The sequence below is a fragment of the Sus scrofa genome, chromosome 8 (assembly GCF_054392235.1).
Source record: "Sus scrofa isolate SSC_HxYL_T2T_F1_AM1 chromosome 8, Sscrofa_HxYL_maternal_Yorkshire_Landrace_v2.0, whole genome shotgun sequence".
NCBI lineage: Eukaryota > Metazoa > Chordata > Mammalia > Artiodactyla > Suidae > Sus > Sus scrofa.
Window position 1 is genome coordinate 69,617,672 of NC_139390.1, and position 24,076 is coordinate 69,641,747.

Here is a 24,076-nt window from a genome sequence, read left to right on the forward strand (position 1 = left end):
TAACCTCACTATATTTTAAAACATGCCCTTTTACTCTAATAAAAGTATACTATGTAAAATTTCATTGTTAACAAACTATTTAGAGGTGAGTAAAAATAGACCCGATGATAGCAAAATCCTATCTTATATATCCTTTAACTTTTATATTATAAAGGGAAATAATAAAATTATTTAATTTTTACATAATAAAATTATGTAAAATTATGAAATGTACTATAATTAACTTAATGGCTTTTTTCCAGAGGGCATCTGTATTTTACTTGAGAAGGGTTCATTTAGGTCATAGAATTAGAACTTGTATATTTATTCATACAATATTATCCCCAAATGTAAACATATATAGAAAGTTGGACAGTTACATATAAGAAAGAAACTAGGAAGAAAAAGAATTCTTCATTCCAAAAGCACTTAAAAATCACTATTTAGCATAATAAGTTAAGTCAATCTAATTTCTCACTCAGATAATGATCTTCTTTTAAAATACTTAGAAACATTATTCTTTTAATGGAATGTGACAAGTAATATTACAAAAGCAGACACATTTCTTTCCTCCTCTTTAAAGTTAGTAAGTTATAAAAAAGTTTGTCTAAAATAATCTATTTGTCATACATTTGTACTATGACTATGTTATGTAAAACATCCCATGCATAGAGGACATGTGTTGGGGATGTCATTTGACTTGAAACTTGTGAATGGAAAAGGGTCACTGGTATAATAAGTGACAGAGATTCCAGGAAGAGGCAGCATGTGCCAAGGCATCTTGTCATGAAAGCTCATCAGGTTCAAGCATGCATATAAGCCTGGATTTTGCTTTGTAACTCAGGAAGTGACAGATGAACCAGGATAACAATTTCAAAATTGACTGGAAATACAATGCCTTAGTTAAAAAAAAAAAAAAAAATGCATGCTGTATTTGTAACTGGCCATGACAGCACAAAAGGAAAAAAAGCATTGTTTTTTCTTCTTTGTATGATTGTAATCTAAGTACATGAATTAAAATATACTTCTGATTTAATTTCATTTTATTGATATTGCCACATCCGTTTAATGGACCTGAGGCAAACAGACAAAATTCTGCTACATTTAGGCCCTACTGGTCCCATTCTTACATCCTAGAACCTATCTGAGGCTTTTATTAGTATTGAAGCCCCTTTTCTTTCAAAAAATCCAGAATTAGTATGTTTCCCCATGGGTGACAGACAAAATACTGCATAACTGCTTTGGCACATGGACCTACATATCTGAAGTTCCACCAGCCATAATGCTGAGCTATCAGAACGCCCTGCAGTACCAGACTTCACCTCTTCATTTGCCTGATTTCAGGAATTCAGAAGTACCCAGAGATAAAGCTGAGCAGGCATATAAATGGGACATGTGGGTAACCCTGACTGCTTCACCTTTTTTCTCTTTTCTGAGCTGTTTCAAAAAAATTATTGAAATATAATTGATTTACAATATTGTGTCATTTCAGGTGTAGAGTAGTGATTCAGACACACACACACACACGTGCACATTCTTTATTTACATTCTCTTCCAGGCTATTATAAGATCCCTGTGCTATACAGTAGGTCCTGGCTAGTTATCTATTTTATATATAGTAGTGTATATATTATATTACCAATCTCCTAATTTATTCCTCTCCTTTCCTCCAGTTTGGTAACCATAAGTGTTTTCTATGTCTGCAAGTCTATTTCTATTTTATAAATAAGTTCATTTGTACTCCCCCCCCCTTTTTTAAAAGTCTTTTTGGGGCTGCACCCTTGGCATATGGAGGTTTCCAGGTGAGGAGCTGAATCAGAGCTACAGCTGCCAGCCTCCACAGCAACATGGGATCCAAGCTGCATCTGAGACCCACACCACAGATCATGGCAACACTGGATCCTTGACCTACTGAGCGAGGCCAGGGGTTTAATCTGTGTCATCATGGATATTAGCTGTGTTCATTACCACTGAGCCACGACGAGAATTCCTGTACCCTTTTATTAGACTCCACATTTAAGTGATATCATATGATATTTGTCTTTCTTTGACATACTTCACTTAAGTGGTGATAATCTCTAGGTCCTTCCATGTTGCTGCAAATGGCTCATTTCATCCTTTTTTCTGTCTGAGTAGTATTCCATTGGGTATATATACCACTCCTTCTTTATCCATTCTTCTGCTGATTGACACTTAGGTTGTTTCCATGTCTTGGTTATTGTAAAAGTGTGACAATTAACATGGAGGTGCACGTATCTTTTTTAATTACGGTTTTCTCTGTGTATATGCCCAGGAATGGGACTGCTGAATCATATAGTAGCTCTATTTTTTATTAAGGAACCTCCATATTGTTTTTCATAGTGACGGTATCAATTTTACACTGTCACCACCAGTATAGAAGGGTTCCTTTTCTCCACACCCTCTCCAGTGTCTACTATTTGTAGACTTTTTGATGATGGCCATTCTGACTGGTATAAGGTGGTACCTCATTGTAGTTTTGATTTATATTTCTCTAATAATTAGTGATGTTGAACATCTTTTCATGTGCTTTTGTCCATCTGTCTGTCTTATTTGGAGAAATGTTTATTTAGGTCTTCTTCCCATTTTTTATTTGGTATTTTTTTTATATTAAGCTATTTGTATATTTTGGAGATGAATCCCTTGTTGGTGGCATCATTTGTGAATATTTTCTCCCACTGTGTAGGCTGTCTTTTTGTTTTTTTATGGTTTCCTTCGCTGTGCAAAAGCTTTTAAGTTTCTTTAGGTCCCATTTGTTTATCTTTGTTTTTATTTCCATTACTCTAGAAGACAGATCCCAAAGGATACTGCTGCAATTTATGTCCAAGAGTGTTCTGCCTATGTTTTCCTTTAGTTTTAGAGTATCTCATCTTACATTTATTTATTTATTTATTTGTCTTTGCAGGGCTGCACATGCAGCATATGAAGGTTCCCAAGCTAGGGGTTGAATCAGAGCTGCAGCTGCCGGCTTACGCCACAGCCACAGCAATGCTAGATTCGAGCCATATCTGCAACCTACACCACAGCTCACAGCGATGCCGGATCCCTAACCCACTGAGAGAGGGATCGAACCTGCACCCTCATGGATATCAGTCAGATTCGTTTCTCCTGAGCCATGATGGGAATTCCCTCATTTTACATTTAGATCTTTAGTCCATTTTGAGTTTATTCTGGCTTCAGCTTTTTAATCAAAGAGTGTGGAAATATTTCAATAAATTTACAGCTAACAGAGCCAAGAAAAGTATGTACTTGTTGAATACCAGCCCTGGTCAAACTAGGAAAAGTTCAGCACTTTTTGGAATGAGCCATAATTCCAGGAATCCTTCCTGCAAGGCTCTTTCACTCTGATCCTCACTTACATAAATCCATTGAGGGAGCTGTCAGTTTAACTGGGATTAGAAGAGCTGGGTTCCAGCAGTATCCAGGGAATACAGTATGAGCTTTCCCTTGGGGGCACCTCTCAGCTCCCACCACATGAGTAGATGCCTTGTCCATCAAAGGAAAGAACTAATCTATGTATCGTAATCTGCTCCACCCCAAGCCCTTTACGATTACTGCACCTTCCGCTACTGTGACCTACAAAGCCTCCAGCTTCCTTATACTCTCTTCTTCTAGAATTTCTTCCTCCCATCTATCCTCTAATTTTTTAGACCCTCTTCTTACTGATCTTACAGGTCAGTGGTAAGTATTTACTGCTCCTCACCCAAAGTCTACTGAGCAGGAATTGGATAAAATCCCTATGTAAAAATATATCTTTCCTGGTTAGATTTGTTCCTTAAATTTAACCCAAATTCACCGAGCTTAGATGAAAGAATACATACTCTAAATAAACAATGAAGTGATTAGAAAATGTATTAACATTGAATAATACCTATTTGGAAAAAAATGATTGTTTTTTAGGGAGATGGGTACCTGGTATTCATCCTATAAGATTTTTAGATTTCATCACCTAGTTTTAAAGCTTGCTTCATTATTTATGACAATGTTGATTTTAATCATTATTTGAGAAATACGATAAGGACTTGAAATGCCTCTCATTTTTTAGAAAAGGGGGGGAAACAATTAAAATGAATGTTTGCAAACAATCACGGCCTTCTTTTGTTGACAAGAATAAGACAATTCAGGACCCACTGGACTGTTCCTCATGTCTGAGCCATTGTAATCATAATTATATTTAGTTTGGCTTATGTTTTGTCTCAGATCTTGCTAGCCTGCAAAAATGACATAGCAAGAATTAACATGGCTTACTCCAACTGTTGTAAATTCAATAAGATGGTATAAATCATTTTCCACTATCCAGCTTGAAGTACAAAGAGTAGATCTGCCAATAATTTTGAAAGCATATTATCAAAAATCAATATAAAAAGAGCTCATAAAACATGTCAAAACATGATTTTAATCACAGAGTTGAGCGTTTATATTACTTTATATTATTTACTGAGAACCTAGTCCAGGAAGAGTCTAAGCAGTAACAGAAAAACGTCCATTTGGTATTGACAATTACAAAAGACCTAAGTTTACTGATTTATTGAGTACTCACTTTTTACAAGAAATATTGTTATTTTTAATTGCCATCAAAATTCTATAATAGTGATATTACAAAATATTCTTTTCAGAGAAAGACAAGTGAGGCTTAAAAAGATTCAACATATTACTTGGACTGATTAGTGCAAGTCATAAAAGAAACAAAGTTGAGAATCAAGTTCATGTCCACCTGTCTATAAAAGCTATCTTCTTTCCCTCCATACTATGATGCCTATAATTTTCAAATACTGTTAAATTTAAAATTTTCTTTTAAAATTTCACAAATAAGCTTGGTATAATCACAACTATGCCATTCGAGACTATTCAAGCACTAATGGTTGATCTGGCAGGAATTCAGTTGTTCTCAATAAATAATCTATTCTTTTTTCTTTGGCCCCGCCCAGGGCATGTGGAAATTCCCAAGCCAGGGATCAAACCCATGCACAGCAGTGACAATGCTGAATTCTTGACCTGCTGTTCCACCAGGAAATTCCATCAATAAATAATGTATTCTTACATATGATCATTAGTTATATATGCTCCAAGTGTTCTGAAGTGTGTTCCATAGTGAAGTGGTCTTGGATTCTACTTATCCGAGGTAGCTAAAGTAGTCAAACTCATAGAATCAGAGAGTAGCATGGCGGCTGGAAGTGCCTGGGGGGAGGGGAAAGGAGGAGCTGCTCTTCAATGGGTATAAAGTTTCAGTTATGAGAGAGAAAAAATTCTAAAGATCAGCTGGACAGCACTGTGCTTACAGTGAACAAAAGTCTACTCTTTCCTCTACACCTAAAAATTTTAAGAGGGTAGATATGATACGTGTTTTTTGTTTATTTGTTTTTTACCGTAATAAAACAAAATTGTGTTGGCTTCCTTACTAAGTGATTTTTTTTTTTTTTTTTTTTTTTTTTGGTGCTAATGAATGTCCATCAAATCCAAGCAAAGAGAAGACACACCTCTTGTCCTCCTGGTAAAGCAGTTTTTTTCACAAAATATCTCAAAGTCAGGTGAAGCAAACTTTGGGGACTGTTGATCTAGCCTTTGCTTTTCAGAGCATGGCCCTTAACAAGTTGCACAGCTATCACCTGGGAGCTTGTTAGAAATGCAAAATCTCAGTGCCCAATCCAATCTATTGAAACAGAGTCTGCATTTAGCAACGTCCTTAGAGGCACATTATCTTCTGAGAAATGGAGAACTAGGCCACATCACAGAATTGGTTTATTTTATTTGCATTGATACCACCTGCTTTTCTGGGTTAAATCTGGGCTGTTTATTTTATTTGCACTGATAACATCTGCTTTTCTGAAACCAGGAGTGCACTGATAATCACGTGGTACCATCAATGCGTATAAGGGAGCTTTTCATTTAGAAGCATCATAATTCATCAGAAAACTATTGTCACTGGGTTTTTCTTAGAAACATTTTATAAGATTTGTAAATAATTAAAAGTAAGCCTGTGCTTATAGACCTATAGTTGGGTTGTATTCCATTTAGTATATTAACAGCTGTTTGAAATTACTTTTTACTCCAAGGGAAATTTGGATAAAAAGTATCACGATTCAATTATTAATGGTTAAGGGGTAACCAGAAAATGAGATCTTGTGCTTATGGTAGGAATAGATAATACTTATTAAGTGGGAAGTGGAAAGGGAGAACGAAGTATGGGAATATTAGAACTTAGAAGGGCACTCAGCTATTTCAATTCCATTATGGTCCTTTTATTTTTTTGTCTTTTTGCCTTTTCTAGGGCCGCTCCCACGGCATATGGAGGTTCCCAGGCTAGGGGTCCAACTGGAACTGTAGCCATCGGCCTATGCCAGAGCCACATCAACGCGGGATCTGAGCCGTGTCTGCAGCTCATGGCAATGCCGGATCCTTAACCCACTGAGCAAGGCCAGGGATTGAACCCACAACCTCTTGGTTCCTAGCTGGATTCGTTAACCACTGCACAGGACGGGAGCTCCCTATGGTCCTTTTTTATTGGTTAACACTTTAGGGAATTCCACTTACGTTTACAAAAAAAAAAAAACCTTTAATTTTGGGAAAAAGTATAAAATCAAAAGCCTCTACACATTACCTGAGACAGGAATATGGAAACGCCAAACGTTTCCATTAAGTAGAAATTCCAAATTTTCCATAATATCTTCTTTTATTTCAGAATGTATATACTGATATAAACTTTTTCATTAGATGCTCATTTCAAAATTAAAAGTGAATTAGAATTTCTCTGACACACAGCAAAGATGGATAATTACTTGTGGAGTCAGAAATTATTGACTTTGCAGAGGAGCTATGGGATCTAAGAATTAACACTGTGACACCTTTGTTTCATTAATAATGAAAACGACTTTAAAAACACAAGGTTTCATTTACTAACAGTTAATCTTTGAGCCAGTAAATCTGTTTCTATAGATATATGTCTTTTTCAGATGAATAGGAATTTGATTTTATCAGAAAAAGCACTTGTAAATATCTAAGAAATATTTATATGTATTTATTAAACCTCTCTCTATGCCCTAACAATGAAAAACAAGTATCAAATTAATGATCTGGTATTCATTTCTACTTCTGTTTTAAACCTGTTTATTTCCATCATGGTATATCACTGATAATGGTTCACAGAAGTGTTTCCTTTTGTGAAAGGGCAGATGTAAAATTCAGGCACACTCATAATTGCAAATATTTTCATTTATATGTCTCAGAATCCAATTTTACACAACATGTGCAACTGGATGCTTACAAGCCTCTCTAACTTGTCCACAATGGGACTACTGACTACCAACAACAGTCTAGCCCTCAAAGACTTTTCCCCACAGATGGCAATTCCTTTGTTCAAGGTACTCAGGACACATCATTGATAATTATCACTTTTTGTCATATCCTATACCTAATCCACAAGAAGGGTTACTGGGATTGCCTTTAAAGTAGCTACAGAATTCAACTGCTACTTGCCATCTTGTTGGGTTAGTACCCTGATCTGACCCATGAGGAGGTGTGAATAATGACAGCCATCTCCTCACCATCTCCCCATCTCAACACTGGCTTCTACCATCTGTATTCAACAGAGCATCCTGATTGATCCTGTTAAAGCAGAAATAAAATCTCATCACATTGTGGCTCCAAAGCTTAGTTTAAAAGGCAGTCTTCACAGGAACTCTCATTTATTCCACTGAAGCGACACTGGTCTTGCTGTTTCCTGTCCATTCTATGCAAGTTCCATTCGAGACTTGCAGGTCCTTCTTTCTAAAATCACTGCACCCAGGTATCTCTGAGGCCCACACCTTTACTTTATTCAAACTTTATCAGAGAGGCCTTTCTCTAAATAAAATAGAAACCACAACCCTGAAGAAAAGAAATCCCTAATTTCCTAATGTAGCTTTACCTTTTTAATTGAATATATTATAAATGTAGAGTTCTAGTTCAGCAGAATAAGAACCTGACTAGTATTAATGAGGATGCGGTTCAATCCTTGGCCTCCCTCAGTGGGTTAAGGATCTGAGATTGCTGTAAACTGTGGCATGGGTCACAGATGCGGCTTGAATCCTGTGTTGCTGTGGCTGCAACATAGGCCAGCAGCTGCAGTTCTGATTTGACCACTAGCCTGGGAACTTCCATATGCAGCAGGTGTGGCCCTAAAAAGAAAAAAAAAACAAAAAAACCATTTATTCAATTAGTTTCTGTCTCTCTAATCCAAAGATAGGCTCATAAAGGCAGGAATTCGGTCTGTTTAATCTCTGCTATATCCCACTGATTAATAGGGAAAGATGTATTAGGTGATCAATTAATACCTTTGAATAAGTAAATGTTTCTTGTCAAGTGTATACCAAATAATAAAACATGAGGTTGGTAAAGTACACTATTTAAGAGCTTGGATTTTGGAGTCCTATGGAACTGTTTTTAAACCTGGTATTATCCTATGCTAGTTTTATGATATTGGATAAGATGCCTAACTTCTTTAAGATTAATTTTTCTTTATCTGTAAAATGAGAATAAATACTAGTGTCTATAGGATAGCATTACTGTGCAGATTAAAGGAGATAATATATAAATAGCATTAATTTAGCACATTCTTAGAGTAATGTTAATGATTAGCAATAGTTTTAACTGTTATATTTATAGGCAAGATGTTGTGAAAAGTTCCTCATGTAATTTCCTTTGTATGAATATCAGTTTTTTTTTCCTAAAACACCCATGGTTTTATAGAACAAAGAGGTTTATTTAAATGTAAATTATGTGTCATTCTAATTTGTTTTAAATGTTTACATAACTGCAATTTAGTCATTGACTCATTTAATATCATTCATGTCTTTCAATTTTTAGGGGATGGGGGTCTTTTTAGAGCTGCACCCAATAGCATATGCAAGCTCCCAGGCTAGGGGTTGAATAGGAGCTGCAGCTGCCTGCTTATACCACAGCCACAGCAACATGGGATCAAAGCCATGTTTGACCTATACCATAGCTCATGGCAATGCCGGATCCTTAACACAGTGAGTGGGGTCAGGTATCAAACCCGTGTCCTCATGGATATTAGATGGATTTGTTACTGCTGAGCCACAACAGGAACTCCTTAAAAAATTTTAAAGTGCATAACGGGTGACCCTGTGACAGACACTAGGGTGCTATAAACATCTATCAATTTCAAGAAGCTCATTGTACAGTAAGGATGATAAACATGTAAAAAGATAATTATGATATAATGGACAGCATGACGAAGTGCAGAGAAATTCAACTAGCGTTTGTAAGATTGCTCTGGCTGAGAATTCATTCATTCAACAAATATATGAAACACTACACATGCTGAGCCCATATCTAAGAACGCACAGGTGAAAACCCTCTGCTTTTTGAAGTTTGTATTCTTTTTTTTTTGTTGTTGTTGTTGTTGTTGTTTTGTTGCTATTTCTTGGGCCGCTCCCGCGGCATATGGAGGTTCCCAGGCTAGGGATCGAATTGGAGCTGCAGCCACCGGCCTACACCAGAGCCACAGCAACGCAGGATCCAAGCCGCATCTGCAACCTATACCACAGCTCATGGCAACGCCGGATCGTTAACCCACTGAGCAAGGCCAGGGACCGAACCCACAACCTCATGGTTCCTAGTCGGATTTGTTAACCACTGTGCCACGACGGGAACTCCTGAAGTTTGTATGCTAATGTAGAATTGGGACACTTTCTTTTCTCAGTTATTCAGCATTATTGAGTGGCCTCCTCTATGCCGGGAAGACACTGAGGACAGAAGGAAAAATGAAGATAAATGACACTGATCTCATGGAGAAGGTTACGTCTGAATTAAACCTGAAGGTCAAGTAGAGCAAAGTGGAGAGGACATTCTGGGGCTGAATGAAATATCTCCAAGAGGCAGAGGAATTACATAATGTTTTCTGGAAGGGAAATAGTATAATACGGATATGGCAAAATTATGTCAGGTAAAGCATCAACGTTTATGTATTTTACTCGATTTGTGTGCTGTTTGCTTGATTTGTTTGGTGATGAAGCAGGCAAGAAAAAGTGATTTAGTAAACATATGGAGTGGACTAATGTTGGAAAATAATGAAACGGGAACACTAGTTTGAAGATGGGTGGAACAGCCCTGGGTAATATATAATAAGGGCCTATAAAATAAAATTGACTTTAAAGTCAATTTCATATCATATGAAATAGAATAGAAAAAACATTTCTATTCTATTTCATAAGACAATGAAATACTATATTTGAAAGTATTTCAAATTTATATATTAAGTCAGAATTGTCTGATGATTTAAATAATCATTTGTCACTGGATATATCCTCCAACAAAGAAAAATAGGGAGCTATTTAATTTTCCTCTAGTATTTTGTTTAAACTTATTAATTTCATAGGAGAACTAAGTTTATTGCACATGATCCTAGATTAAGAAATAGAACTATGAATAATTCTAAGACTTAATAGAAATATTCCTTCAGTCCATTTTGATAATATTTTCATGGGTGAGAAAAATAAATCTTCAAGAACTAAGAAAATGCTGCACTGGAAAAATTATACTTTTCGCCTTTTAAATTTTATTCCTGAATCTATTTAAATAGTGAAAGCTGGCATTATGTATGTTACATGAAAGCATCCTGCGTTGTGAATAAGTCAATTAAGCCAGGACCTGTGGGTTTTAAAAATCATCTGTCATAAAGTCTCTCTAGAATATCTGTATATCTATCTATGATGTTTCCTGTTGAACAACAAATTACAGAAGGAACCTGAATCCAGGCCCATGTTTCTAGCACGTAGGGCAGTGATACTGGAAAGAAGGCTCTCCACCCAGAGGAGTGCTACTGCAGACTCCCCACCTTAGCTTCAATCAGAAAAATCACAAGATTTAGTTGCACTTATGTCTCATTATCTGTGTGCTGCAGGTTGAGAATAATTGCTGAATAAATTAGCATCAGATCAGAGAGCATGAAATTAAGGACACAAATAAAGTAAGTTGCAACATGGTAAATTAAAAACAAGTTGAAGACTTCCTAGGTTGAACACCCAGAGCTACATTTATTAAGAGGAAATACAGCTTCAATTCAACATAGAACAAAAATAAGACAAAGAAATCTTTTAAGTATTTACTTTTTGCTTGACATGTATGTGAAGTTTCATGGCAGCATCATCAAATGGAATATTTGATCAGAAGACTGGAAATTTAAAGTCTATCTTTTCAACAACAGTACTGTTTTTTAGATTAAGACTTTACAGAATTTAAATGTGATCATTTACTGATAATGACATTTGTTTCTAAAAATAAAAGTTTTAAGTGCATATGAAATGGTATATGACAAATTTAGTTGTCTACGAGAAGTTTAGTTGTCTTATATTGTCTCAGTCAGAACCCATTCATATAAATCAAGTTCTGTAATAAATTAAGGGTCTATAAAAGAAGGTGAATATCAGTTCTAATAACTTTGGGGTCTCGTCTAGTAATATCTGATATATTCACTTAAACAGATTAAAATACTTATTCACTACTATAATTGTGGTCACACACAAATTTTTCTTAGTTTAATTCACATAAAAACTTTATAAGATAGGTACGATTATTTATTTTTTGTGTGACACTGAGGCTCAATGTGTTTAGAGTGACCACAGGTTGATTTAGATTTAGGTGTAATGAGTTTATATAAAGAATTAGGTCACTATTTGAAGAATCTGTTTCTTCAAGGAGTTTTGTTTTTGTTTTTGTTTTTTGCTTGTTTGTTTTTTAAGCTAGAGAGCTAAAAAATACATAGAAAAGAGACAAAATTCCATGAAAGATTTGAATCAGAGTTTTGCACAAATGAAGGCACATTACAGACAGTTGAGAAAATCCTTATATAGGCACAGTGTTCAAAAGAAGGAGGAATTATTTCAGGGTTAAGTGATGAGGGATTGTTTCATGGAGGTGACAAAATCTGAATAGGGTTTTGAAGGAATTGAAAAAAAACAGTGATTATGAGGAATTAAGTTTCAGAGAAACTTTGCGAGGCAGGCAGGGCAAAATAACAATTACGTTAAAATGGACTAAGAATGAAATGGATATACAGGCATTCAGAGCACTGGAAGAAAAGGAAACAGAAAAGTAATAATTATGTATTTCTTAAGCACCGACTTGGTGTCATGCCCATTCTAAACTTTACCTGTATTAATTCTTATCGTCTTCACAACATCACTATGAGGCATTCTCACCTCATGTCATTGATGAGGAAACTAAGGTTCTAACATGTGCAAAGTCACAGAGTAGATTGTGGAAGAAGCAAAATTAAAATCCGTGGTTATATCCATAGCCCAAAATATGATGCAGTCCTGTCTCCCTTGATAACAACGGTGATCTGGCACTGTTCTATACATCCCAGCTAACTCGTTACAGGGTACCCTGGCTGCCTATGGAGTCTTACATGTACCCTGGGTAAGAGGAAGATATGGTCAGAGTTTATTTGAGGAAGTTAAATTTAGCAGTCATTTTAAAGATGAAATGAAGATGTGAAAAGTATCAAATATTTTGCATTCTATGATCACTATAACTGTATCATTAACATTGCTTTTTTGATTTTTTTTTTTACTAAAGTACAGTTGCTTTACAATGTTGTGACAATTTCTGCAGTACAGCAAAGTGACTCAGTAACATTTATACATATTCCTTTTCTTAAATTATCTTCCATCATGGTCTATCCCAAGAGATTGGATATAGTTTCCTGTGTCATTAAGTACTATGTTTTTCATTAAATAATACCTTTCCTATAGGAAATGATTTTATTCAATCACTTTTGTTGTAATACAGTATCCAGCAGCACATGATATCATAATGTCCTTTTAAGGTCCTTCCCCTCATATATATATTTTGTCTCTCACCTGCCTCTTGTCCCAGCCTCTGACCTTTTCTTGGGAACTCACTTGTTTTGATTAGACCTTAGAGTGCCCTTCTTGCTCCAGCAGTACCCTCTTTGGGTAACTATCAAGGGAGACATAATGCATGGGGATGTAACTCAACTGAGGGAAAGAAATACTTCTACGTTGTAAAGAAACCCACATGTCTGAAGGTAATTTTATTCCTGTATTACATTCCTTCAAGGATATTCTTACTGCAGATGTGCATCTCTCTCTTTTTTTTCTTTCCTTTTTCATTTTTGGCCATCCCGTGGTGGGGTTTCCAGGCTAGGGATCAGATCTGAGCTGCAGCCTCAATCTACAACCAACGCCAGATCTTTAACCCACTGTGTTGGGCCAAGGATCAAACTTGCGTCCTAGCGCTCCCAAGATGTCACCTGTTCCTGTTAGGCCAAGATGTGTATCTCTGATACATGGAAAAAAACACTGTCCCAGCAAGATAGGCTAACTCAAAATTTCTGCCAATCAGCAACATGATACTTTCAGCTAAGGTCTTTGTCTAGGACTTGTCAAAGTCTTCTGTGTTCTCATCTATGAGCTGTTGTGAATGAATAATGACGTGGGAATTAACTGGTAATAAACCAGGTCAATATATTTTTTGTGGTTTCTTGTGTTCCTCTTTATTGTGAAAAAGTTGTGTTTTTATTGTCGCTGTTGTTTTTGTTTTGTTTTCCATATTTAAAAGCTAAATGGCATAAATGGATATCCAATCGATTGAAATTACTTTTTAGGTTAAAAACATTTATTGACTATACACAGCTGCTATGCATACTTGGCATATATAATTTAAAACCTGATTAACAGTAAATGGAAGTTAAACCAGTCCTTGAAAGAAAGTCTAGAAAGTGTTCCCTGCCAAATGTTTTAGATGATTTTACAAAGTGGTATGCAGGGTATAGAGAATAAAGGAAGGGATGAAAATACATAGGAATGGTAAAGAAAAATGGATTAAAAGAAAATGAAGGTCTCAGTTATATGGCACATAAATACTTTACTGGAGGACTGAAAAAATATTTGAATCCTTATATTGGGAAGCTCAACACAACCACATTTATAAGACACTAACAAGAATTCAAAAGAGCTGTGAAATTCTAGATATTTCTGAGTAAAAACAGGATTTGCTTTAACAAAATAATTAGTCTCAAGGAAACTTCCCAGGTTTCTGAGGCTGTTGCTTTCCCTAGAACTAATAAAATATTTCAATGAAAAAAAATGAATGAAAGAAATACATCTGGCTATAAAGAACCGCTTAAAATGTGGCAGGCACCTATGGTTACAGTAATCCTATTAAATGTTCAACTTCAATGCATCAATCAAAACTTTGAAGTTAATATTTCATTAGGATAAAAAGTGAACGAGCCAAGAGGAAAAAAAAAATGATACTTTTACTGCTTCTTTTATCTGGATACATTTTCTCTGGTGCTGAATTCATAGTAAATGAGTCCATAAAAGTGTTTAAAAAAATAAAGAGAAATTCAGGTTCACTAAGGATCAGCTTTGACAGGAATCTACTAAAATACAAAATAATTATTATCAATATTAGACAAATTGTTAACAGCATTATTCTACCAGTTTTCTCTCTATCTTGAGCGGCATAATAACCTAATAAAAGAAACTGAAAACTTTAGGATCACACACACACACACACACACACACACACACACACACACACACACACACATTATTTGCCACTGTACTTACTTTTGGTTACCACACCTTCTAGGTGAATGATGTTCGGATGGTCAAACTGACCCATGATGCTTGCTTCACCCAGGAAGTCTCTGCGTTGCTTTTCCGTATAGCCTACTTTAAGGGTTTTAATCGCCACAGGTAATTCTCTTTTTCCTGGAAGCTTCAAACGTCCACTACAAACTTCACCAAATTCACCTTGTGGGTAAAGGTATGAAGAACACACAAACTCATTATAAATCCTTCCTTTAATGATAGAATAGTCCAGTTTGGAAAAAAAAAACAGAGTTAAAACCTCAATGGTAATGGAAATTAATGGTGCATTGGGAAAAATCATCTACAGGTGCTTATAAAACACATTGGGGTTTATTAGCCTCTTCTATCTCACCTATGGAAACCTTAAAGGAAACATTAGAAAGAAACTAAAAGTGACTGAAAATCACTTCCTTCTTCCTTTGCTTTCTACTCTAGTGGTGACACTAATGAGAAGAGAAAAAAAGAAAAGGTCATAGCAGGACAAAAAGGAAATAGAGATAATTCGTAAATAGAATAATTGCATACTTGAATTTTCTGAATACTTTTGGGCATTACAAGTTATAAATATATATGAACTATAATAAGTAGCAGATGATGAAACATTATGTTTGAATATACATTTTCTTCTGGTTTATTTTTTTTTTTATGTCAGAAACCCAACATTTGCTGGTTCAAATATGAGCTATGCGGAAGGTAGCATTAGAATATAATCAATTTTATACCAGTTTGAAAGCAAGTCAATTACAAAAGATTAAAAACATTCTGCCTCAGGTCAGAACATTGATGTATTACATTCTATAACATAAACACAGGTTAAAAGTGCGAGCTAAACACACTGTCGTACCCGCTCCAATGACTCTTTCAATGGTGATACATGAAGCTTCTATCTCCTTGGCAAATTCATGGACAGCTTGATTGGGATCCTCATAGGTATGCGGATCAATATATGTTCTTACTCCTGGCAGTTTAACTGTAAAAATAAATAGGCATTAAAATAGAAGTGCATGTGATGGATTAGTGAAATTATGAACATTAACATGCCAATTAGGGCTAAATTTCTTAATTCCTGAAAGTGGCAGAGCTGCAAGGACAGACCCTCTCCTGACTTATAGGAGTCTTCTGTACAGCTATCTCACCTCTATAATTTTAGAAACCTGGACTGCTGGCATGCACAAGAAGTGCATATGTGATGACATGTTTGAGTCTTTCAACAGGAATGTTTAGAGAGTCAGTCTCTAAGACAAAATAAGACACTTGTTGCTCATCTGGACAATGAAATGCCATGAGTTTAGTGGTTGGTTTGTTCTCCCGTGTTTTACTTAAAAATCTCACCACAGATGTTTAATTCAGGTTTACAAAGTAATTTAAAGTAACTTTTCTAGTGCTTGGGTCCTGTAAGACTGACAGAGAAGTCAAAAGAAAAAGAATTCACTCTACCTGTTTCTGCAGGGCTTTATACAAGACTGTTATGGTCTAGGAGCTTCAGTTTCATAACATTTTTAAGGCTACCAATATTACCCTTACCGTATTTTTTTAATGAAAAATAACATTAAATATGTAGAGCTATGAAAGTGGATTAAAAAATGTTTTGCAGCATGAATGATGGATTTCATGATTTTGATTTCCATGGTCATGGCAGAGAGACGAAAAAAATTCCCTCTTTTTGTCATTTACTTGGCTAATCAATTCACACTGTACTATTTATGAAAAAAATGAACATATCAAAATAATAATAAAATTAGAACTCATTTAGGCTAATTTTTTAAGTCTGTTATTAAAATTCAATTTTCTGTATTTCTTAAAAGTGTAATCTTTTTTCCAGTCATTTGAACCAAAGTTTCATGCTACAGGATCTGCTCAGGGAAATTCCTGCCAAGATGCTAGAAAAGAAGAAAAAAATTTATCCATTTAATCCAGTAGTGTTATTTAATGACATATTCTACGGACTGTTGCTAGGAATTAGAACTGGTTTGGAAATTTGGTTTGAAATAAAAGAGCTCTTTATATTAAGCAAATTTTTTATTTTAATTATTGTAATGAAAGTATGGTTTAAAGAATTGAATAAACCATCCACGATTGCTGAGGGTCAGCCGGCAATTGTCCAAGCTCACATGCTTGAGAGGAATGTGACAAAACATATTTTTTAACACAATATTTCTGGTCAGTTATTATGAATCTCTCCCCTGAAGAGAAGCCAAAATAACAACAGAATCTCCCCTACTTCGTTTTATTTAATTTTTTTTTTTTTTTACAGTTTGCTTACTGTGCCCATTATGAAAATGCATCTTTTCCTCTTCTGGATCTTGTTTTGCTTTGCTGTAACCGCACCGCCTGGAACAGAGTAAGCTGCAATTAGTCACATTTCCAAGGGGTGAGTCACATAAGCCCAGAACATGCAGCACAACTGAAATGACTGCAACCTTAAGTGATTTTCTCACTAGCAGTATGAATAACACCGATACTCTTTTAGATGAATTGTATTTCCCCAGCCAGTATCCCTCACTCGTGCCCAGATTTCACTGAGAAGTCTGAAGCGAGCCAAGCCTATTTGAAACTTCTCTTCACCATGCATCATACACTAGACATTTCTCTGTTCCCTTCTGCTTTTAGTTTTTTGCCGCCTCAGAGGCTCCTGCCTTTTTTCAGGATGAACTTTCCCAACTGCATCCCTGATTCAAAAGTCTCCTCCTTTGAGCACCTTACTCTCTAGCACTATTCTATTTTCTTTTTTCTCTTGTTTTGGAGTCTTTAGTTTCTCTACTGGCTCTTTTCCACTCACATCCACTCAGAGATCATTATTAAGTTCACCGAGACCTGCAACCCTCTCAGCGCCACTCCCCAAATCTTAGTCACTCTTATTTTTCTCATCTGCTTACCAATTTGCAAGTTCTTTTAACTTGCTCTTTAATATTTACAAACATCTGTCCCTATAATGTTAAAGGAGAACACATTCATCTCTAAATCCAATGATTTTTTCTTAATTTTTAATCATGATGGACTGAAATCCTTAGCTACTCCCTTTCTGATGCTTTTTTGCTCCTCTTTTTACTTATATGGACATTTCCATACATGTTCTCCACAAGCTTCTCTGGCTCTCTCCTGTCAATCTATCCATCTCCATCCATTTAATTACTCCTCTATCCATCGGTTTAATTCTTTTGAAAGTTATATTCTTATCTCTCGTAGATTTATGTTATAGGGATATTCCACTGGCATTCAAACTCAACATATCTGAAAAAGAAAAGAGCATCTTTCTCTTTACTTTCAATCTTGATCTGCTGCCTTCTTTTGCTTTTAATAACACTTCCATAGCTTTGGTACCTTAAAATCAAAGCCCTATTCTTGTGTACCTCACAGCAAGTTAGTTGCCAACTCACATGCAATCTATAACATCAATGTCTTATGATCCATCTCTTCCATTTCATTAGCTCCACCTCTTCAATTAAGGCCTTGTTGTTTTTCATTTGGATTACTATCAGTGCCTCAGAACTGATGCCCCTGCATCCTATAAATGCTTTCTTAAACTATACCAGGCATGGGCTATAGCTAAATTACCATCACAAAGGTACTCTTCTATTGTGTTCGCTTTCTCCTGCAAAGTCTTCAATACAATCATAAAGATTCCTAAATGTAGCCCTAATGCACATTTCCTGCATCATCTCCAAGATATTTCTCCAGGGTTCCATAAGTTCATACAAACTGGTTCCTGAACTTAGGATTCTCTTCTTGACAATTCTCAATTACCAAAGTCCTGTTCAGCTTTTGCTGCCTGCATGGTTTTGTCCTAACATCCCAGTTCAATACAATCTCCCTCCCTGTACCCCGCCCCCTCCACCGAAGCCAGTAGATTTCTGTATCCCTCTCATGGCATGGTGTGATTCCCATTCTACAATGCAACATAGTCATTTGAGGATGTTTTTTGGCTCTCTTGCTATTATTGTCAGTTTCTTGAATGGCAGCAACTTCTATTCATCTACACATTTCTGAAGTGACCTATTACCTGCTCAGAGTTGGCACGAAAAAACATTTGTCACATTAATGAATGGATAAATGAATGAGAGAATGATATTCCCATTGAGTCTACACAATGACGAGTGTTTGGAGGGGGAATGCACTGATGCATACTAAGGTATACAAGTAACCATATAACACTGAAACGACCGACCAAAATAAAAATGCTTAAATTGCTTTTAGTGAAATTCTAAGGGAGTGAACTTATTATTCACAAGTTCTTACAACAAAATTGAGTTTATAAGAAACAAAATATCCTTTATTTCTGCATAAAGAAAATAAGTCAAAATGTCAGACTGACAAAATACAGTAATTACAAAGTTGACTGAAAACTGCCATACGATGTAAATGAAGTGGCCCACAGACATGCATTGAGAACAGTTCCTTGGTTTCATATTCAAAGATAGTTCTTAAATATGTGTATATTTTGATATAAAATGAAACCTATTTTATTCACTATCTTTCCTAGTGTATAGTTGAATATATTACACAAAAAATAGATAACACAACCTGTCCTTGTGTCAGTGTGAAAAAAAAAGTTATCTTAATTTCACCATGTAAAAAAACCTGGCAATTTATGAGTAAAATACAGCTTATAAAATTGAGTAAACTCAAAGGAATATACTTAATATGTATGGTTTTCTTGAGAGAAGAAAACTACACAATGGGGATCTGGTGGCTTTTCAAGTTTTATTCATAACACTTGGATGTATTTGTCATTTAAGAGTTCTTTAGATATCTTGGACCACCTGACCATAGTGGAATAGAAAGAAAAACCAAATACATAAAATCATCCTGAAATAATAGTCGTTCTATTCAAGCTGACATTTAAGTTATTTTAATACATTGTTCATAATTTTAGAAATTACATTATTCTTTCAATCTTTAATGTATTTATCTCTAGAGAGAAGTTATTGACACTTTTTAAACCAATATTCTAAATACAATTATGTGAAATCATCCTGAGATTTACGTTTTTTAATTCTGACAAAAAACTTGGTTAGAGAAATTCTAAAGAGACCTGAAAAGTATACAAGTTCTTGCAGTTTACATTAGAAAACAAACATGCGTTCCACCTTCAACTCTCCTACCTTCAAAAAAATTTAAGCTTTCAAACCTGTCTCCTCAAACAGTCTTTATCATTAAATAAGCCTCATGGATATTTAAATTGCATGCAAATCCCTCATCTGAAAATAGTAATAAAACTTTGGATCTCATCTAAAAAATGATTTGGGAATACCTTGGTGAGGAGCGGTTAACATTTTAATACCTATGGTGAGAGTCAGGAGGGCAATAGAAAGCAGTTGTTTTTCACTAAGGGCATCTCTGGAGTTCTATAACATATAGGCTGCATGTCACATTAACATATAAAATTAAGTTCTGGAACCCCCGAAGCATCATTAAAACAAGCCTCAACAAGATACGGCAAGTAAAAATGCAGCTGGCAGAGACTGGCGCTCAAGCAGTGGTGCAGCCTCGCTAACAAAGCATTGCAGGAAGCCTGTTCGTTAGTAGCATCTTCTGTACCTTGTCCAGATGCATAATTTTAACCCATCAGACACACAGTCAATAAGTATGCCATTTTGTACATAAATTACTACTCCTATCTTCTGGAACTGGTTTTTTCTTCTGAACAGAAATGAAATAGTTTCCTCATTTGGCTTCATATCACAATTTTAATGAGCTCAGATATCATTGTGCTAAAAATATCTGTAGTGTAAATAAAGGAATCATATTCTTACCATTTTTGCTTATTTTCTTTTAGAAAACAAGGTTATTTTATTTTTTAGTAGTAGAGGGGGGCATGAGAAACCATATTAAAGGTAGGTATAATTCATAGTCATTAATAAATATTTAATAAAAGGTACAAGAGTGGTGCTTCCTATATAATATATAAATGCCTTCATGGGTAATTTAGAAATAGGTCTATTTTCCCCCATTCTCATCCTGAGGATTTGAGTAAAAGAACCTTGGCAATACTAATGCTGACCTTAAAAACTTGGACCAAGTCAACTCACCTAAAATTGGATATTTAAAATTTCTTTAAGACATGAAATAGGAAACAATAATCTTTATGAATGGATGGAGGTACCAATGAGTAATTTAGTTTGGGGAGGTAAATTAAGGATTTTATAATAAATTAGAGGTATGAGTGTCAAGCCCTCCCGAATACCATGTGAAGCACAGATCAGAAAACCACTAAATGACACCATTATGGACAATGAGGAAAGATGAGCTAATGAGAGAGCAAAAGGAAATTGTAGACCCTTACTCCACAATAACCTCCACAAAATCCTATTTTTCCATTGCTTTAGCCTACAGAAATAAACACTGAATAAACACCTTTTCCCTTTAATTCTAAATAAGGTGGAGAGGTGTGCGAAGGTGAAAGAACGAATGGTTTTGCATCTTGATGTCTTTGCCTGGCTCAAGAATGGATATGCCTATCCTGTTCCTCTATTGTCCAGATGGATTAAAAAATGCCTCCACCTATACTTTAAGGCAGAAATATTCAAAAGGCAACACTGCAGGGAATATTAGAGTCAATATGTTTTGCTTATGGAAAAGTTCCTTGTATTTTAGCCTCTTTGAAAAATACATTTTCCATATATGCATATTCTCTTGTTCTGACATAATCCCTCAACCACTGCACCATTCTTTATTTTTTTTTTTTTTAAAGAATTTTATTGCTGGGATCTTGAAAAAATGACTAAGTTTTTTTTGGGTAACAGTTTGACTTTTTCACTTCAAGGTTCTCTCCAAGTGAACAAAGGTAGTTTTAATAAAAGCTGAGCTAACTCGTCCCCTATAAAATGAAGACGCATATGAACATTAGCTTATTAATATATATATATATATTAATATATAAAACAAAATACAGGAAATAGGTTGTTTTATTTTACAGGACCACATTCTTCATAAGAACGTGAGTGCAAATGCAATAAAATGGGACACTGGCTACATAGGCTGTCTTGCTAGCATCTGCATATTGGGCACTAGAATCTGAGTTCCTTACAGACAGATGTTACACAAAAATGCAACTGCCTTATTACTACTTACTGAAAATTCTCAGATACACTTCTCAAAGAAAATGTACTCATTTTGGAAAATACTCTTTCTTGGGTAGGGGCATGAACTCGTGATCACACCACACAAAGTGAGGGCACAGCTTGCTGTGCTCCCATCTTACATTTCACCAAGGCTACTAACCGCACTATGATTAATGGCAACATGAGAAGCTAACTTAGTTCTTATTTTATGCCTTATATATCATTTTACATTTCTATATTCTAAAAGACCAAGGGGGAAAAAAATTTAGAAATAACACTTCCAAAATAACGTAGTGCATAGGAATTTGTATATTTTTTATTAATAAACTCTTCAAATCATTTCAGAATTAGCAATAATCGGAAGTCAAGAATAATTTGAAATACTTCATATTTTCAAAGTTGAATTACAGACTTTTCCTTACTGAGTTAAATTTTCAATTACTTAGAATTTTGATACAAAAACACTTCATAAAGTATGATATGTTTGGATTGTATCTCCCTGTTTTTGACAAATTTCATTCTAATGCAAGAGTAGGTAATTTCCTACTAATTTTTAAACTATTTCATGGATGTGAGCATTGGATTTCTCAATTAGACTGGACTTACTTTAAGATCTCCTGTGGTCTGAGATTCTATAGGTGTTATAAAAAGGGATTTGGGAGCATTTCATACTCATACTTTACAGAGCAAGCCTTCATTTGGAATTTAACATATTATCTGCCTGTGTTGCTGCCAAGCCTCACAGCTGCCTGCCATGCACAGTTTAAGTGGGGGTCAAGATTATAAGGAATGATTTTATTCTCTATGTCTTTTTCCTAACTCTATAACATGGAAGAGTACTTTCCTATACCTTGCTGCCAGAAATGTGCTGAAGACAAATGAATAATCTGTTAGGTGTATGTAAAAATAAAACTCTGCTCACTTCACATTTCAAAAAACTTTCAGTTGATTAAGAGCAAGAAAAACAGTTCATTGAAACATTAAGATAACAGTTAATGTCTCAATGTAATTCATAATCCTTTTGGTCAGAGAAATACGTTTTGTTTTTGTCTTCTCTGAATTATGAGAGCAGAGTTTACCCTTTGTGTTTCTGATTTGAAATACTATTAAAAACAAAAAAATAATAATTTCTAAAAAATGAAGCTAATTTCCTAAAAATCACTGAATAGCTAAATGAACAAAATAAGAATTTAATACCTCTGTTTTCAGAATAGTTAACTTCATTTCCCTTGCCAGTTGAATACCTCAGAAGAAGGAGTAAGTGATACAAAAGCACTAGAAAACTTGAAAACTAATGAATGAAAAAAATAGTCTGACATATGTTTGAATTTAAAAAATGCAAGAAAAAACTACTTTGGGGCTATGGGCTATTTCAGAAGAACTTATAATAAACATTATGTTATAAATATATATTATTTTCTGCAAGCATAAATAAAAATGAATATCAAGGGGTATATCATAATGTTATTTTAGACTTTGCAATGTCTTAATATTGTATTTATGTTGAAGATAATTTAACTATGAATACTTATAAAAATTGATTTGGGGGGAGGAATGAAACAATGATTAGAGTCTCAAGCCAGCTGTGATGGTATAAAGTCAAAGAACATTGATAAAATAATACCTCTGCTAAAAATATAGGTAGTCTCGAAGATAAGGTGCCTAAAATCCAGGCATTTGGGTTTCATTCAGAAATACTACAGAAATATCTTCCATCACCAGGTAGATTTCAGTCAAAGCAGGAAGAATATTTTAAAAATCAACATTATGCATATGTGTACAGATTTCACAAAGAAGCAGACAACTAGGGTGATGAAAGATAATTTGAGATCAAAGATAGCAACATGTAATTACCAATTTCATCTTATAAATGGCACACCAGGCATTTGAAAAATAATGGAGCATGGTTTCCTGGTAGGAAACAGGAAAGTAAAAATCAGACTCTCCAGCCTATAGAAGATTTAATATAGCTGAATTGCAGAACAAAGGATCTAGACAATGGTTTTGAGGTTATATTTTTCAGATTCTGAGATTTCCACAAGGTATATTAAGATACTTCTAAAAGCCAGTATATTTACAATGGGCAATTTAAATGTATATGCATTGCATTATATTAAGGTCAAAACCAATCATGCATAGCTATGAATGGTCATTAGAGAAATTAAAAACAGATTCCAAAAGCTCAAAATGTCTAACCTCTGCTCTGTAACTGCAAATATGTCTGTTCACAAAAATGTTCCTTGGAAATTACTTATGCAGTAATTGACAAATGCTGATATGATTATACATACAAAATTAGGCAACAGGATTTCAGGTGAAGATTTCCTAGTATTTTACTGATGCTACTAGGAAAATTCTTCTCAACCCTTAATTTTAACTATCTAAGGTTGTTTTCTC

At 34.9% G+C, this 24,076-nt stretch overlaps 1 protein-coding gene across 16 annotated transcripts in view; it reads right to left on the reverse strand.

Annotated features, from left to right (window-relative positions):
• EPHA5 (EPH receptor A5) overlaps positions 1-24,076 on the reverse strand; it is a 319,713-nt gene that overhangs the window by 33,188 nt on the left and 262,449 nt on the right. For all 16 annotated transcript variants that reach the window (XM_021101384.2, XM_084973910.1, XM_021101383.2 and 13 more), the window contains 3 exons: positions 16,882-16,949; positions 15,463-15,588; positions 14,595-14,780 (listed from right to left, as the gene is read on the reverse strand). In XM_021101384.2, the coding sequence (XP_020957043.1) occupies positions 14,595-14,780; positions 15,463-15,588; positions 16,882-16,949 (380 nt within the window). The remainder of the gene's footprint in view (positions 1-14,594; positions 14,781-15,462; positions 15,589-16,881; positions 16,950-24,076) is intronic.